Source organism: Ostrea edulis, chromosome 6, assembly GCF_947568905.1.
Source record: "Ostrea edulis chromosome 6, xbOstEdul1.1, whole genome shotgun sequence".
NCBI lineage: Eukaryota > Metazoa > Mollusca > Bivalvia > Ostreida > Ostreidae > Ostrea > Ostrea edulis.
In genome coordinates this window covers 72,156,823-72,174,725 of record NC_079169.1, presented here as the reverse complement: position 1 = coordinate 72,174,725, position 17,903 = coordinate 72,156,823, and the positions used below count along the sequence as shown (strand labels likewise).

The 17,903-nt window shown below is 39.9% G+C and overlaps 1 protein-coding gene across 1 annotated transcript in view; it reads right to left on the bottom strand.

Moving 5' to 3' along the window:
• Window positions 1-10,965: 10,965 nt before the first annotated feature.
• Window positions 10,966-17,903, bottom strand: part of LOC125647941 (ankyrin repeat and MYND domain-containing protein 2-like) — a 19,249-nt gene continuing 12,311 nt past the window's right edge. Inside the window, exons 9-12 of the mRNA XM_048874814.2 lie at window positions 15,364-15,492; window positions 14,255-14,327; window positions 13,778-13,894; window positions 10,966-13,079 (exon numbers count right to left, since the gene is read on the bottom strand). Of these exons, the coding sequence (XP_048730771.1) occupies window positions 13,006-13,079; window positions 13,778-13,894; window positions 14,255-14,327; window positions 15,364-15,492 (393 nt within the window). The 3' untranslated portion in view covers window positions 10,966-13,005. The remainder of the gene's footprint in view (window positions 13,080-13,777; window positions 13,895-14,254; window positions 14,328-15,363; window positions 15,493-17,903) is intronic.

Here is a 17,903-nt window from a genome sequence, read left to right as displayed (position 1 = left end):
ATGAAAATATTCCATCAAATACATAGCTTTAAAAATGCCAACCGAACCAGAGCTTCGAACATTTTGAGACCGTTTGTTCCAAAGGAATGCAGAAGAGTAGCTGTATGAACGTTTAAAATTTTCAGTTTTAGCTCTTGGTAAATATAATTAATTAGACATATAGTCATTCGACCTGGTTTGGCGGCAACTCACATCTCTTGTATATTTAAACACGTTTAGGTAATTTGACATTTGATTATTTAAAACTTTGAACAGAAAGACAACCTTTCTAAACATAGAATAATCCTTAATTGGCATCCAGTTAAAACAAGAAAATAAAAAGCCAGAAGAAGTACTGATATATCGAATATTTAAAAATATTCTTGCTGCCCTCTTTTGCAGCTTGAAATTTTTTTCTAAATATAGTTGATTTTGTACGGTATACCAGACAGTACAGCAGTAAGTAAAATATGGGAAAACAATATTATTAAAAACCTTGATAAGTGCATTTGGTGGCATAAAATAACTCACTCTCTTAAGTACAGCAAGTTTTCTTACAATTTTCTTTGAAATAAACTCCAAGTGTTCATCCCATGATAAAGTATTGTCTATATAAACACCTAATAGTTTAGCCTGCTTCACAAATTCAATTTGTACACCATTAAAATCTATATTTAACATTCGACATTTCCGTAACCTTTGAGACGTGCCAATAAGCATACATTGTGTTTTTTGAAGATTTCTACTGAGTTTATTTTTAAGCATCCATTCTGCACCCAACCTAAAGTCCTATTGCAATTTTGATTCAATTACATCAACAGATTTATCACTCACATTCTGTGAAGTGTCGTCTGCATACATTGTAACTGAAGAGTGTTTAAGACATGTTGGGTAATCGTTAATGTACAAAATAAAAAATAATGGTCCTAAAATTGACCCCTGAGGAACTCCTAAGGATATACTTTTTTCTCTAGATAACACACCTCTCCAACTGACACATTGCTTACGATTTGTAAGATATGATTGAAACCATTTAAAAGTATTGTGACAAATTCCAAAAGACATAAGTTTATGCAAAAGTACTTCATGGTTGACTGTATCAAAGGCCTTACGCAAGTCAATAAACAGAACCCCTGTAAGCCTTCCATCGTCCATGTTTTTTAACCATTTATCAGTACGACCTTTCAACGCTGTCTCACATGAATGACTTGGCCTAAATCCAGATTGACTCTCTGTAATTAATTTCTTTGTGGATAAATATTCATAAAAGGAATTGAAGACATGTAGTTCAATAATCTTACTGACAACTGGTAAAATAGAAACTGGTCTGTAATTATTTACCAAATGCTCATCACCTGCTTTATACAATGGGACTATCCTAGCTCTTTTCCAAGCATCCACAAATGTGCATGAGGATATGGATTTGTTAAAAATAAAATGCAAAATATCACCAATATGATTAAATGACAACTTTAAGAGTTTTACAGACAAACCATCAATACCTGTGGCTTTCGAAGATGCCATTTTGATCATTTCATTTGCAATAAATTCAATTGTAATTTCTGGAATTTTAAATGAACCTGGCGGTTTTAGATGTTCCACATCCGGTAAAGAAGAATCAAAATGCTTTCCTATTTCATGACCTACATTACAAAAGAAATCATTAAAACAGTTAGCCATTGATTCAAAAGAGGTCATGGTACCGTTGTCAGTTTGCAAATGTGTACATTCTGCCTCGATGGTAAAAATGTTTTCAATCTGGACCACATATCCTTTGGTCGAGTGGTACATTGATCAACTGTCTCCTCCACAAAGCCCCGTTTCGCTTCTCTGATCTTAAGTGACACGGTTTTTGCTTGCTCTGTAGAGAGCCCAGTCATCCTCTGATTTAGACCGTAATGCAGAACTATAGCTCTCTGAGAAAATATTGGGACAGACCAGAGATCTACAATGTTAGTGTTAATGAATTGAATTACTAAAATTTGTTTCATACATTCAAAAACTCCGTATACAATCAATCTTATTTTATCCGATGTTCGATTTCAATTTAGCATATATTCTACATTTCACAACATGGTTGTTGTGGCAATACGGACATCTCTCTTTAATTCGGTCAGTACACGTTAGTAGATGGCATAAAAAAAATTGATTGTAATAGAAAGTGAACAACGCGGAGCGAATAGAAGCACTCAGAAAACAACTTCACAAACCAGAACAATTTTACAAATATAGGAAATGTCAAATTAAACATGAGATTTTATGGTCTATGTACACTATAATTAAAGTTCAAGTGCCTCTATGATATTGGACAAGCAGGTGAGAGCGAAGTGTGCCGGAGCAGTGGAGAATAAGGAAGAACTTGAAATAAGCTGGTGAAAACGAGTGCCAGCATTTATTCGTTGAGTGACACAACTAATATGGTAAAAGGGAATAACCAAAGTAATCTTCCCGTTGAAGTAAATAGAACTTTTGGCGACGGCACGGAATTACTTTTTGTTGTTCAGAATCAGGATTAGTTAGAAAAGGGGCGTATCACAACAGTCTACCATTAGTCAAAACTGTAATAAAATTCTTAAATTAGCCTTACAGTACTGAAACGCATTGCAGAAAATCAATCTTCCCTGTATTGAAACACGAATACTTCAAAGACAAATACAAATAAAAACGTAATCAGTGTGTCATACAGATAATTATACGTCCGAGTCAGTCTGTGTTATACTAATAACCATACCTCCCAGTCAGTCTCTGTCGTACTGATAACCACACCTCCCAGTCAATCTGTGTCATACAGATAACCATACCTCCCAGTCAGTCTGTGTCATACTGATAACCATACCTCCCAGTCAGTCTGTCATACAGATAACCACACCTCCCAGTCAGTCTGTCATACTGATAACCACACCTCCCAGTCAGTCTTTCATACTGATAACCATACCTCCCAGTCAGTCTGTGTCATACAGATAACCATACCTCCCAGTCAGTCTGTCATACAGATAACCACACCTCCCAGTCAGTCTTTCATACAGATAACCACACCTCCCAATCAGTCTGTGTCATACTGATAACCATACCTCCCAGTCAGTCTGTCATACTGATAACAATACCTCCCAGTCAGTCTGTGTCATACTGATAACCATACCTTCCAGTCAGTCTGTGTCATACTGATAACCAAACCTCCCAGTCAGTCTTTCACACTAATAACCACACCTCCCAGTCAGTCTGTGTCATACAGATAACCATACCTCCCAGTCAGTCTGTGTCATACTGATAACTAAACCTCCCAGTCAGTCTGTGTCATACTGATAACCATACCTCCCAGTCAATCTGTCATACTGATAACTAAACCTCCCAGTCAGTCTCTGTCATACAGATAACCACACCTCCCAGTCAATCTGTCATACTGATAACCACACCTCCCAGTCAGTCTCTTTCATACAGATAACCATACCTCCCAGTCAGTCTGTGTCATACTCATAACCATACCTCCCAGTCAGTCTGTGTCATACTCATAACCACACCTCCCAGTCAGTCTCTGTCATACTGATAACCACACCTCCCAATCAGTCTGTCATACTGATAACCATACCTCCCAGTCAGTCTGTGTCATACTCATAACCACACCTCCCAGTCAGTCTCTGTCATACTGATAACCACACACCCCAGTCAGTCTGTCATACAGATAACCATACCTCCCAATCAGTCTCTGTCATACAGATAACCATACCTCCCGGTCAGTCTGTGTCATACTGATAACCACACCTCCCAATCAGTCTCTGTCATACTGATAACCATACCTCCCGGTCAGTCTGTGTCATACTGATAACCACACCTCCCAGTCAGTCTTTCATACTGATAACCACACCTCCCAGTCAATCTGTCATACAGATAACCACACCTCCCAGTCAGTCTGTCATACAGACAACCATACCTCCCAGTCAGTCTGTCATACTGATAACCACGCCTCCCAGTCAGTCTGTCATACAGAAAACCACACCTCCCAGTCAGTCTGTGTCATACTCATAACCATACCTCCCAGTCAGTCTGTGTCATACTGATAACCATACCTCCCAATCAGTCTGTCATACAGATAACCATACCTCCCAGTCAGTCTGTCATACTGATAGCCACACCTTCCAATCAGTCTGTCATACAGATAACCATACCTCCCAGTCAGTTTGTCATACTGATAACCACACCTCCCAATCAGTCTGTCATACTGATAACCAAACCTCCCAGTCAGTCTATGTAATACTCATAACCATACCTTCCAGTCAGTCTGTCATACTGATAACCATACCCCCAGTCAGTCTTTCATACAGATAACCACACCTCCCAATCAGTCTGTCATACAGATAACCATACCCTCCAGTCAGTCTTTCATACAGATAACCATATCTCCCAGTCAGTCTGTCATACAGATAACCACACCTCCCAGTCAATCTGTCATACAGATAACCACACCTCCCAGTCAGTCTGTCATACAGATAACCATACCTCCCAGTCAGTCTGTCATACTGATAACCACGCCTCCCAGTCAGTCTGTCATACAGATAACCACACCTCCCAGTCAGTCTGTGTCATACTCATAACCATACCTCCCAGTCAGTCTGTGTCATACAGATAGCCAAACCTCCCAATCAGTCTGTCATACAGATAACCATACCTCCCAGTCAGTCTGTCATACTGATAGCCACACCTCCCAATCAGTCTGTCATACAGATAACCATACCTCCCAGTCAGTCTGTCATACTGATAACCACACCTCCCAATCAGTCTGTCATACTGATGACCATACCTCCCAGTCAGTCTGTGTCAAACTCATAACCATACCTTCCAGTCAATCTGTCATACTGATAACCATACCCCCAGTCAGTCTTTCATACAGATAACCACACCTCCCAATCAGTCTGTCATACAGATAACCATACCTCCCAGTCAGTCTGTCATACTGATAACCACACCTCCCAATCAGTCTGTCATACAGACAACCATACCCCCCAGTCAGTCTTTCATACAGATAACCATACCTCCCAGTCAGTCTGTCATACAGATAACCACACCTCCCAGTCAGTCTGTCATACTGATAACCACACCTCCCAGTCAGTCTTTCATACTGATAACCATACCTCCCAGTCAGTCTGTGTCATACAGATAACCATACCTCCCAGTCAGTCTGTCATACAGATAACCACACCTCCCAGTCAGTCTTTCATACAGATAACCACACCTCCCAATCAGTCTGTGTCATACTGATAACCATACCTCCCAGTCAGTCTGTCATACTGATAACCATACCTCCCAGTCAGTCTGTGTCATACTGATAACCATACCTTCCAGTCAGTCTGTGTCATACTGATAACCATACCTCCCAGTCAGTCTTTCACACTAATAACCACACCTCCCAGTCAGTCTGTGTCATACAGATAACCATACCTCCCAGTCAGTCTGTGTCATACTGATAACTAAACCTCCCAGTCAGTCTGAGTCATACAGATAGCCACACCTCCCAATCAGTCTGTCATACAGATAACCATACCTCCCAGTCAGTCTGTCATACTGATAGCCACACCTCCCAATCAGTCTGTCATACAGATAACCATACCTCCCAGTCAGTCTGTCATACTGATAACCACACCTCCCAGTCAGTCTGTCATACTGATAACCATACCTCCCAGTCAGTCTGTGTCATACTCATAACCATACCTCCCAGTCAGTCTGTGTCATACTCATAACCATACCTCCCAGTCAGTCTGTCATACTAATAACCATACCCCCCAGTCAGTCTTTCAAACAGATAACCACACCTCCCAATAAGTCTGTCATACAGATAACCATACCTCCCAATCAGTCTCTTTCATACAGATAACCATACCTCCCGGTCTGTCTGTGTCATACTGATAACCACACCTCCCAATCAGTCTCTGTCGTACTGATAACCATACCTCCCGGTCAGTCTGTGTCATGCTGATAACCACATCTCCCAGTCAGTCTTTCATACTGATAACCACACCTCCCAGTCAGTCTGTTTCATACAGATAACCATACCTCCCAGTCAGTCTGTCATACAGATAACCACACCTCCCAGTCAGTCTTTCATACAGATAACCACACCTCCCAATCAGTCTGTCATCCTGATAACCACACCTCCCAGTCAGTCTGTGTCATACTGGTAACCATACCTCCCAGTCAGTCTGTCATACTGATAACCACACCTCCCTGTCAGTCTGTGTCATACTGATAACCATACCTCCCAGTCAGTCTTTCACACTAATAACCACACCTCCCAGTCAGTCTGTGTCATACAGATAACCATACCTCTCAGTCAGTCTGTGTCATACTGATAACTAAACCTCCCAGTCAGTCTGTCATACAGATAACCATACCTCCCAGTCAGTCTGTGTCATACTCATAACCATACCTCCCAGTCAGTCTGTGTCATACAGATAGCCACACCTCCCAATCAGTCTGTCATACAGATAACCATACCCCCCAGTCAATCTGTCATACAGATAACCACACCTCCCAGTCAGTCTGTCATATAGATAACAATACCTCACGGTCAGTCTGTGTCATACTCATAACCATACCTCCCAGTCAGTCTGTGTCATACTCATAACCACACCTCCCTGTCAGTCTCTGTCATACTGATAACCACGCCTCCCAGTCAGTCTGTCATACAGATAACCATACCTCCCAGTCAATCTGTGTCATACTCATAACCATACCTCCCAGTCAGTCTGTGTCATACAGATAGCCACACCTCCCAATCAGTCTGTCATACAGATAACCATACCTCCCAGTCAGTCTGTCATACTGATAGCCACACCTCCCAATCAGTCTGTCATACAGATAACCATACCTCCCAGTCAGTCTGTCATACTGATAACCACACCTCCCAATCAGTCTGTCATACTGATAACCATACCTCCCAGTCAGTCTGTGTCATACTCATAACCATACCTTCCAGTCAGTCTGTCATACTGATAACCATACCCCCAGTCAGTCTTTCATACAGATAACCACACCTTCCAATCAGTCTGTCATACAGATAACCATACCTCCCAGTCAGTCTGTCATACTGATAACCACACCTCCCAATCAGTCTGTCATACAGATAACCATACCCCCCAGTCAGTCTTTCATACAGATAACCATACCTCCCAGTCAGTCTGTCATACAGATAACCACACCTCCCAGTCAATCTGTGATACAGATAACCACACCTCCCAGTCAGTCTGTCATACAGATAACCATACCTCCCAGTCAGTCTGTCATACTGATAACCACGCCTCCCAGTCAGTCTGTCATACAGATAACCACACCTCCCAGTCAGTCTGTGTCATACTCATAACCATACCTCCCAGTCAGTCTGTGTCATACAGATAGCCACACCTCCCAATCAGTCTGTCATACAGATAACCATACCTCCCAGTCAGTCTGTCATACTGATAGCCACACCTCCCAATCAGTCTGTCATACAGATAACCATACCTCCCATTCAGTCTGTCATACTGATAATCACACCTCCCAGTCAGTCTGTCATACAGATAACCATACCTCCCAGTCAGTCTGTGTCATACTGATAACCATACCTACCAGTCAGTCTGTGTCATACTCATAACCATACCTCCCAGTCAGTCTGTCATACTGATAACAATACCCCCCAGTCAGTCTGTCATACAGATAACCATACCTCCCAGTCAGTCTGTGTCATACTCATAACCATACCTCCCGGTCAGTCTGTGTCATACTGATAACCACACCTCCCAGTCAGTCTTTCATACTGATAACCATACCTCCCAGTCAGTCTGTGTCATTCAGATAACCATACCTCCCAGTCAGTCTGTCATACAGATAACCACACCTCCCAGTCAGTCTTTCATACAGATAACCACACCTCCCAATCAGTCTGTGTCATACTGATAACCATACCTCCCAGTCAGTCTGTCATACTGATAACCATACCTCCCAGTCAGTCTGTGTCATACTGATAACCATACCTTCCAGTCAGTCTGTGTCATACTGATAACCATACCTCCCAGTCAGTCTTTCACACTAATAACCACACCTCCCAGTCAGTCTGTGTCATACAGATAACCATACCTCCCAGTCAGTCTGTGTCATACTGATAACTAAACCTCCCAGTCAGTCTGTGTCATACTGATAACCATACCTCCCAGTCAATCTGTCATACTGATAACTAAACCTCCCAGTCAGTCTTTCATACAGATAACCACACCTCCCAGTCAGTCTTTCATACAGATAACCACACCTCCCAATCAGTCTGTCATACTGATAACCACACCTCCCAGTCAGTCTGTGTCATACTGGTAACCATACCTCCCAGTCAGTCTGTCATACTGATAACCACACCTCCCTGTCAGTCTGTGTCATACTGATAACCATACCTCCCAGTCAGTCTTTCACACTAATAACCACACCTCCCAGTCAGTCTGTGTCATACAGATAACCATACCTCCCAGTCAGTCTGTGTCATACTGATAACTAAACCTCCCAGTCAGTCTGTGTGATACTGATAACCATACCTCCCAGTCAATCTGTCATACTGATAACTAAACCTCCCAGTCAGTCTGTGTCATACAGATAACCACACCTCCCAGTCAGTCTGTGTCATACTCATAACCACACCTCCCAGTCAGTTTCTGTCAAACTGATAACCATACCCCCCAGTCAGTCTGTCATACAGATAACCATACCTCCCAATCAGTCTCTGTCATACAGATAACCATACCTCCCGTTCAGTCTGTGTCATACTGATAACCACACCTCCCAATCAGTCTCTGTCATACTGATAACCAAACCTCCCGGTCAGTCTGTGTCATACTGATAACCATACCTCCCAGTCAGTCTTTCATACTGATAACCACACCTCCCAGTCAATCTGTCATACAGATAACCATACCTCCCAGTCACTCTGTCATACTGATAACCACACCTCCCAGTCAGTCTGTCATACTGATAACCATACCTCCCAGTCAGTCTGTGTCATACTCATAACCATACCTCCCAGTCAGTCTGTGTCATACTCATAACCATACCTCCCAGTCAGTCTTTCATACAGATAACCACACCTCCCAATCAGTCTGTCATACAGATAACCATACCTCCCAGTCAGTCTTTGTCATACTCATAACCATACCTCGCAGTCAGTCTGTGTCATACTCATAACCACACCTGTCAGTCAGTCTCTGTCATACTGATAACCATACCCCCCAGTCAGTCTGTCATACAGATAACCATACCTCCCAATCAGTCTCTGTCATACAGATAACCATACCTCCCGGTCAGTCTGTGTCATACTGATAACCACACCTCCCAATCAGTCTCTGTCATACTGATAACCATACCTCCCGGTCAGTCTGTGTCATACTGATAACCACACCTCCCAGTCAGTCTGTCATACAGATAACCATACCTCCCAGTCAGTCTGTCATACTGATAACCATACCCCCCATTCAGTCTTTCATACAGATAACCACACCTCCCAATCAGTCTGTCATACAGACAACCACACCTCCCAGTCAGTCTGTGTCATACTCATAACCATACCTCCCAGTCAGTCTGTGTCATACAGATAGCCACACCTCCCAATCAGTCTGTCATACAGATAACCATACCTCCCAGTTAGTCTGTCATACTGATAGCCACACCTCTCAATCAGTCTGTCATACAGATAACCATACCTCCCAGTCAGTCTGTCATACTGATAACCATACCTCCCAGTCAGTCTGTGTCATACTGATAACTAAACCTCCCAGTCAGTCTGTGTCATACTGATAACCATACCTCCCAGTCAATCTGTCATACTGATAACTAAACCTCCCAGTCAGTCTGTGTCATACAGATAACCACACCTCCCAGTCAATCTGTCATACTGATAACCACACCTCCCAGTCAGTCTGTCATACTGATAACTATACCTCCCAGTCAGTCTGTTTCATACAGATAACCGTACCTCCCAGTCAGTCTGTGTCATACTCATAACCATACCTTTCAGTCAGTCTGTGTCATACTCATAACCATACCTCCCAGTCAGACTGTGTCATACTCATAACCACACCTCCCAGTCAATCTGTCATACAGATAACCACACCTCCCAGTCAGTCTGTTTCATACAGATAACCGTACCTCCCAGTCAGTCTGTGTCATACTGATAACTATACCTCCCAATCAGTCTGTCATACAGATAACCATACCTCCCAATCAGTCTGTCATACTGATATTTACATGAAAGCGTCCTGACATAATGCAGATTCAAGTTTGTTAAAATCATGCCCCCCCCCCCTCCCCCCACCACCACGGGGGGGGGGGGGGGGGGGGGGGTTATTATAAGGCCACAATAGGGGATCTAAGTTTTACATACAAATATATAGGGAAAATCTTTAAAAATCTTCTCAAGAACCACTGAGCCAGAAAAGCTGAAATTTACATGAAAGCTTCCCAACATAGTGTAGATTTAATTTTGTTCAAATCATGTCCCCCGGGGTTAGGTTGGGGCCACAATAGGGGATCAAAGTTTTACATACAAATATATAGGGAAAATCTTTAAAAATCTTCTAAAGAACCAATGAGCTAGAAGAGCTGAGATTTACATGAAAGCTTCCTGACATAGTGCAGATTCAAGTTTGTTCAAAGTATGGCCCCCGGGTGTAGGTTGGGGTCACAATAGGGGATGAAAGTTTTACATACAAATATATAGGGAAAATCTTTCAAAATGTCTTCTCAAGAACCATTGGGCCAAAGAAGTTGACATTTACATGAAAGCTTTCTGACATAGTGCAGATTCAAGTTTAAAAATCATGGCCTCCAGGGGTAGGTTGGGGTCACAACAGGGACTAAGGTTTTACATGCAAATATATATATGGAAAGTCTCGAAATATGGGCCAAGGTGACTCAGGTGAGTGATGTGACCCGTGGGCCTCTTGTTTAATTATACAATTCTGATTTTTTTTAAAAATTTCCCCATTGATTTTTATCAAATTTATTGCAAAATACACAATAAAGTATTGACAACAATGATAAAGGAAGTAATACAATGTGTAATGTAATACTACTGTCACAGATTACACCCGAAATAAACACAAAACAATCGTATAAGATGACTCAGACAGTTACTAATATTTCACCATAAACTTCCTTTTAAGCTAGACAATCTTCAGTATGCTACCAATTGCAAGTCTCTGCAATAAATTTGAATAGGTTTTACATGTAATCCTTGAGATAACTTCTTTTCAATGGCTACAAAATCTTAGGTTGTTTTCAAAAAGATGTATACATTGCCAAACGATGACTGGGGTGGCCCCAAGACTAGTGTTTTAGTTATTGCAAGTCAGATGTGTATGCACATTCATATTCTATGAGATAAAGTCATCTGCACTTCAATGTGAGACAATGCTTTGAGTCAAATTTATGACAAATACTAGTTGCAAGCATAGGCAAAGTATTCAACCAACTTTAAAACAAAAAGTAGTATAATAGCTAATAATGATCACTTCTACAATCCCTCTACCTTTCCTGCAACCCCTCTATCTTTCCTGCGACCTAAATCTTATTCATTATACTGAACACCCTGGGCAATTAGAAAAGGGGGTCGTTACTTAGTCCTTTGTTTTGAAATTTTGACTTGAAGAAATGTTTAAATAGATACACTGTATCAAATTCTAGGTGAGTTATTGTTGTACTGTAGATTCTCAAATATACGCGAGGAATTCATTATTGTGTAATTATGTGAGCGGTATCGCTCACGAATTAAAATTTCTTGCTTTTAATTTTCTGTTGCTGAAATACATGTAAGAACTTTTAAGTCACAAACAACTCGCGAATTTGTGTTAACGCGATTCGATGCATACAAGTCATTTCACCATATTAAGTACTCACGTAAAATAAGTAATCTACAGTATTAATCCACTTGGGTCTTATTGATTGATTTATTATTTCATATCATCAAAACCACAGGTAGTAAATACACTATGATATGGCAGGTATTACCGGTATAAGGTAAGTTGTACTGTATTTAAAGGGGGGAGGGACTTTTAATTGTTGAGAGATGAAAAAAAGTCCCAAGGGTGCTTATAGGGGTAGGGGTCACTCGTTAAGATGAATATGGTATATCATATTTGTAACATATCCTCGAGTCACAAGCTAAGTTCACGATTAATTCACCTTCAAATTTCAGTATATCTCTAATAAATAAAAAATATTACAAAAATAAAACTTCACTATTATGTAACTTGACAATGGGATGTTGAATGAAAGACACAATCTATTTAACACATCAATGTATTTATCATTTCTCTATTAAATATTATTACTACAATTCAATATTGACCTTGAAGCTACTAAGAAGAATGTGGTATGTACAGATGTACGCATATATCAGAAGTTTCAATGCTTACAGTACATCAATACACTACAAATAGAATTCTTTTAACTTACATAAACTTCACAAACATGAACAATATAAGCTTGAGATAAATCCTTCTCTCCAACCTAATAATTATTAACAACTTACATTTACACTGTACATGTATTACTAGCACCAATACCCGACTTAAAGGACTTGATACTGTAAACGTATTATATTTGGTGTGTACGATATTTGGTGGAAATCGTTTTTTCAACAAGTTAGCGTAGATTTGATTTAGCGCATTCCTGAATTACTTTAAACATCTAGATTTACGGATGGCATTTAGCGATGTACTTGATTTAGCAGAGGCTGCGTTCCGCCAAAGGCGCTAAATAGAATACACAGCCAAATGTAATACAGTTACAGTATTCTTACCATACTTTCACTCGAATTAAGACTCAGAGGAAACAAAAACTGAAGCTGGACAAATGACCAGTAATGACTTTTATATCATTTCTGCACTTTATCTACTGTGACAATTTGATCTCCCTTTGAAACTCTACATCTTACGTTTTTGCCTATGAATTACAAATACAACATTACAATAGAAAGTAAAATGTTTTGGATGGAATGCTGCTTGTCACGGCGAATGAAGAAGTCTAGGGCTCAGCAGCCATTGCAGAGTTGTCCTTCCTGATCTCCGAGCTTCCCTCACTTCTGTTCTCTGTGACGTCTGGCAAAAATATCAAAAGTAAAAAGAATATTATTTTTGAAGAAAAACATTTTCCATCTCTAGCTGAGGATGAGGAGTAACAATTTCTAAACTACGACAAATTAATTCATCTCGCCAATTTTCTCTTTGCAAACCCGTAATATCATTTACGTTTATCAAAGTTCCAAAACACAATTATAGTTCTTTTTGATCCCCATCAAATATGAGGATCTCTGGTGTAGACGTATTAATTCTTTAATATTCCTTTATAAATAGATGAGTTTCATTGATATTACAAGTGACTTTTGTATTTTCCTTTTATCCTACATGTATTACGCACAATTTCTACCAAGACAATTTGATTGGCAGTTTTACCACATCAACTCATCCATAAATTATTGCAAAACACCTTTAGATCATTTTTTACACTTCAACTACTTTCAAGAGGTTATAAACCAAACAAACAGTCCAGTTTGTTCACTTTCTGATATTTTTTAGGCCAACAGATCTGGTAACCTTGGTATGGACTCAGCTGAATTCAACCAATGCAACACACTGACTACAAAAGTCACATGACTGTGATGAGAGATTCAGAGGAGCTAATCATTGATTTTTTGATGGATAAACAAGAAATCAACTTTCCTGAACTTACATGTACAATGGTTTTTCTCAATTTCCAGGTAACAGTGCCAGATAATCTACCAACATTTCTGTCTCACCTTGTTTATCACTTTGTGTTTCTCCCATTTGCTGCTTTTGTTCTTTCAGAATCTGTTCTTGCCTTTCTTTTTCCTTTTGTTCCATTTTCTTCCTTTCTTCCAACTCTTGATACTCCTCTATAAAGATAAAACGTACACCTCCGCTAAGTTCACCAAATGTTCAACTAGTTCTTACCCACATCAAACTCCATACAACACACAAATAAATGCAAAAACAGTTAAAAATAAACTTCTATGAAGCAAAATGAGGTAAAGGTACTCCTGATAAATGAGGTAAAGGTACTCCTGATAAATGAGGTAAAGGTACTCCTGATAAATGGATACAAGTCTACAATCAGCGGTTGATATTCATTTACAACGAAAATTTAAAAAGGTCCTGATGGGTTTCGAACCTCTGGCATAGTACCCCAACCCAATAAGATGTCAAGTTCAATCTTCAACACATATAGTACAATATTTTTAATACAATGACTATACCTGCTAACTTTTTGCAGAACTTTTTATGCGTGCTCCAGTGTAATTTTTGACATTGCTGGTTACAGTAACAAGCCTACAAAATAAAAGCAAGAGGCCCATGGACCACATCGCTCACCTAAGTCACCATGGCAATGTTGTTGTTAAACTGCTATTATTTTTACAAGATTTTTTGTTTCAATCTTTGTTACAATGAAAAATGTTGACCCCGTATTGTGACCCCAACCTAGCCCCAAATGGGCAAGACATAACCGAACTTGAATTCACACAACATAGGGGTGCCTCAATACCAGATTAACATGACCATGCTGTTCTGGAGATGGTCAAGGTCACAGATCATAATACAAAATGAAAAGTTTAGCCATAAAAAATCTATATACAAAATATGAAAGTTCTACCTCAAAAAGTTCAGGAGATATTGAAAAGCTTAGGTTTTCTTTAAAGTTGGTCAAACTTCAAAGTTAAGGTCACAAGTTAAAATCTTTAGTGCCAAAAATGGTCTGCTCACAAGGAATGCACATATGAAATATGAAAGCCCCATCATTCAACATTCAAATGTTATGAGCCAGGTTAAAGTTTCGGACAGACAGAGACAGGACAAAACTATATCCAAATCTGAATACCCTCTACCAAAGGATGATTTGTACCAAGTTTGATTACAATTGGCCAAGTGGTTCTGGAGAAGAAGATGAAAATGTGAAAGTTTACGATGATGACAACATCAATGAGACAACGGACAAATTTAGATCAAAAAAGCTATAAACTTAAGCCTTCAGCTAAGGTAAGCTGAAAAGTACTGATACATGTATGTCTAATGGAAACACACACAGTATAATGTCAGAACTCTGATTTAAGGAAGACAAACATGAATTGTTAGTTTAACTTTACATGATCTGCATTCTCATTTTAATAGCTTTCAAGAAGCAAATTTTATTTATGCTGATCAAATCCATTGTACAAACACACCATATGACACCAATATATGAAATACCTAACTATTGTATTGTATTTCTTTTGTGAAACAAAGCTTCACATAAAATGTATATATGCAATTCATATGCATTGTAAGCTTTTAAAACTATGTAACATATTGGAGAGAGATCTTATTTTACCATTTTACAGGCTGAGCATTTTTTCTGAGCTCTCAGAGTTCCACAAGTACTACACACATCTTCCTCATCCATGAACTTCTGTCCGTTGATTCCCTGACACAATACATGCAGAGCTGAGGGGTGATCTCCCTAAAACATCAATACTCATTAATAAGGATAGGAACTAAAGAAAGTCAAAATTCATTATCAATAAATCAAGATGACTACCGTGTACCTCACAAAACAAATAGTGCTTCACAAAACATATAGGCGATCAATGTGAACTTTTATATGGAAAATAGAAATTTTCAGAGAAAATGATTTTTTAAGAAAACAATCTGGGGAAAAAATCCTCTGATCTTGTTATCATATGGTAGATCTACAAAGAACACTGCTACTCACTGTGCTACTCACAAATAACACTGCTACTCAGTGTTAACCACAAATAGCACTGCTACTCACTGTGTTACTCACAAATAACACTGCTACTCACTGTGCTACTCACAAATAACACTGCTACTCACTGTGTTACTCACAAATAACACTGATACTCACTGTGCTACTCACAAATAACACTGCTACTCACAAATAACACTGCTACTCACTGTGTTAACCACAAATAACACTGCTACTCACTGTGTTACTCACAAATAACACTGCTACTCACTGTGCTACCCACAAATAACACTGCTACTCACTGTGCTACTCACAAATAACACTGCTACTCACTGTGCTAACCACAAATAACACTGCTACTCACTGTGTTACTCACAAATAACACTGCTACTCACTGTGCTACCCACAAATAACACTGCTACTCACTGTCCTACTCACAAATAACACTGCTACTCACTGTGTTAACCACAAATAGCACTGCTACTCACTGTGTTACTCACAAATAACACTGCTACTCACTATGTTACTCACAAATAACACTGCTACTCACTGTGCTACTCACAAATAACACTGCTACTCACTGTTACTCACAAATAACACTGATACTCACTGTGCTACTCACAAATAACACTGCTACTCACTGTGCTACTCACAAATAACACTGCTACTCACTATGCTACTCACAAATAACACTGCTACTCACTGTGTTACTCACAAATAACACTGCTACTCACAAATAACACTGCTACTCACTGTGCTACTCACAAATAACACTGCTACTCACTGTGCTACTCACAAATAACACTGCTACTCACTGTGCTACTCACAAAGAACACTGCTACTCACTGTGCTACTCACAAATAACACTGCTACTCACTGTGCTACTCACAAAGAACATTGCTACTCACTGTGCTACTCACAAAGAACACTGCTACTCACTGTGTTACTCACAAATAACACTGCTACTCACTATGCTACTCACAAATAACACTGCTACTCACTGTGCTACTCACAAATAACACTGCTACTCACTGTGTTACTCACAAATAACACTGCTACTCACTGTGTTACTCACAAATAACACTGCTACTCACTGTGCTACTCACAAATAACACTGCTACTCACTGTGCTACTCACAAATAGCACTGCTACTCACTGTGCTACTCACAAATAACACTGCTACTCACTGTGCTACTCACAAATAACACTGCTACTCACTGTGCTACTCACAAATAACACTGCTACTCACTGTGTTGCTCACAAATAACACTGCTACTCACTGTGTTACCCACAAATAACACTGCTACTCACTGTGCTACCCACAAATAGCACTGCTACTCACTGTGTTACCCACAAATAACACTGCTACTCACTGTGCTAACCACAAATAGCACTGCTACTCACTGTGCTACTCACAAATAACACTGCTACTCACTGTGTTACCCACAAATAACACTGCTACTCACTGTGTTAACCACAAATAACACTGCTACTCACTGTGTTACCCACAAATAACACTGCTACTCACTGTGCTACTCACAAATAACACTGCTACTCACTGTGTTACCCACAAATAACACTGCTACTCACTGTGCTAACCACAAATAGCACTGCTACTCACTGTGTTACCCACAAATAACACTGCTACTCACTGTGCTACCCACAAATAACACTGCTACTCACTGTGTTAACTACAAATAACACTGCTACTTATTCTGTTAACCACAAATAGCACTGCTACTCACTGTGTTACCCACAAATAACACTGCTACTCACTGTGCTACTCACAAATAACACTGCTACTCACTGTGCTAACCACAAATAGCACTGCTACTCACTGTGTTACCCACAAATAACACTGCTACTCACTGTGTTACCCACAAATAACACTGCTACTCACTGTGCTAACCACAAATAGCACTGCTACTCACTGTGTTACCCACAAATAACACTGCTACTCACTGTGCTAACCACAAATAACACTGCTAACCACAAATAACACTGCTACTTACTCTGTTACCCACAAATAACACTGCTACTCACTGTGTTAACCACAAATAACACTGCTACTCACAAATAACACTGCTACTTACTCTGCTAACCACAAATAGCACTGCTACTTACACTGTTACCCACAAATAACACTGCTACCCACTGTGTTAACC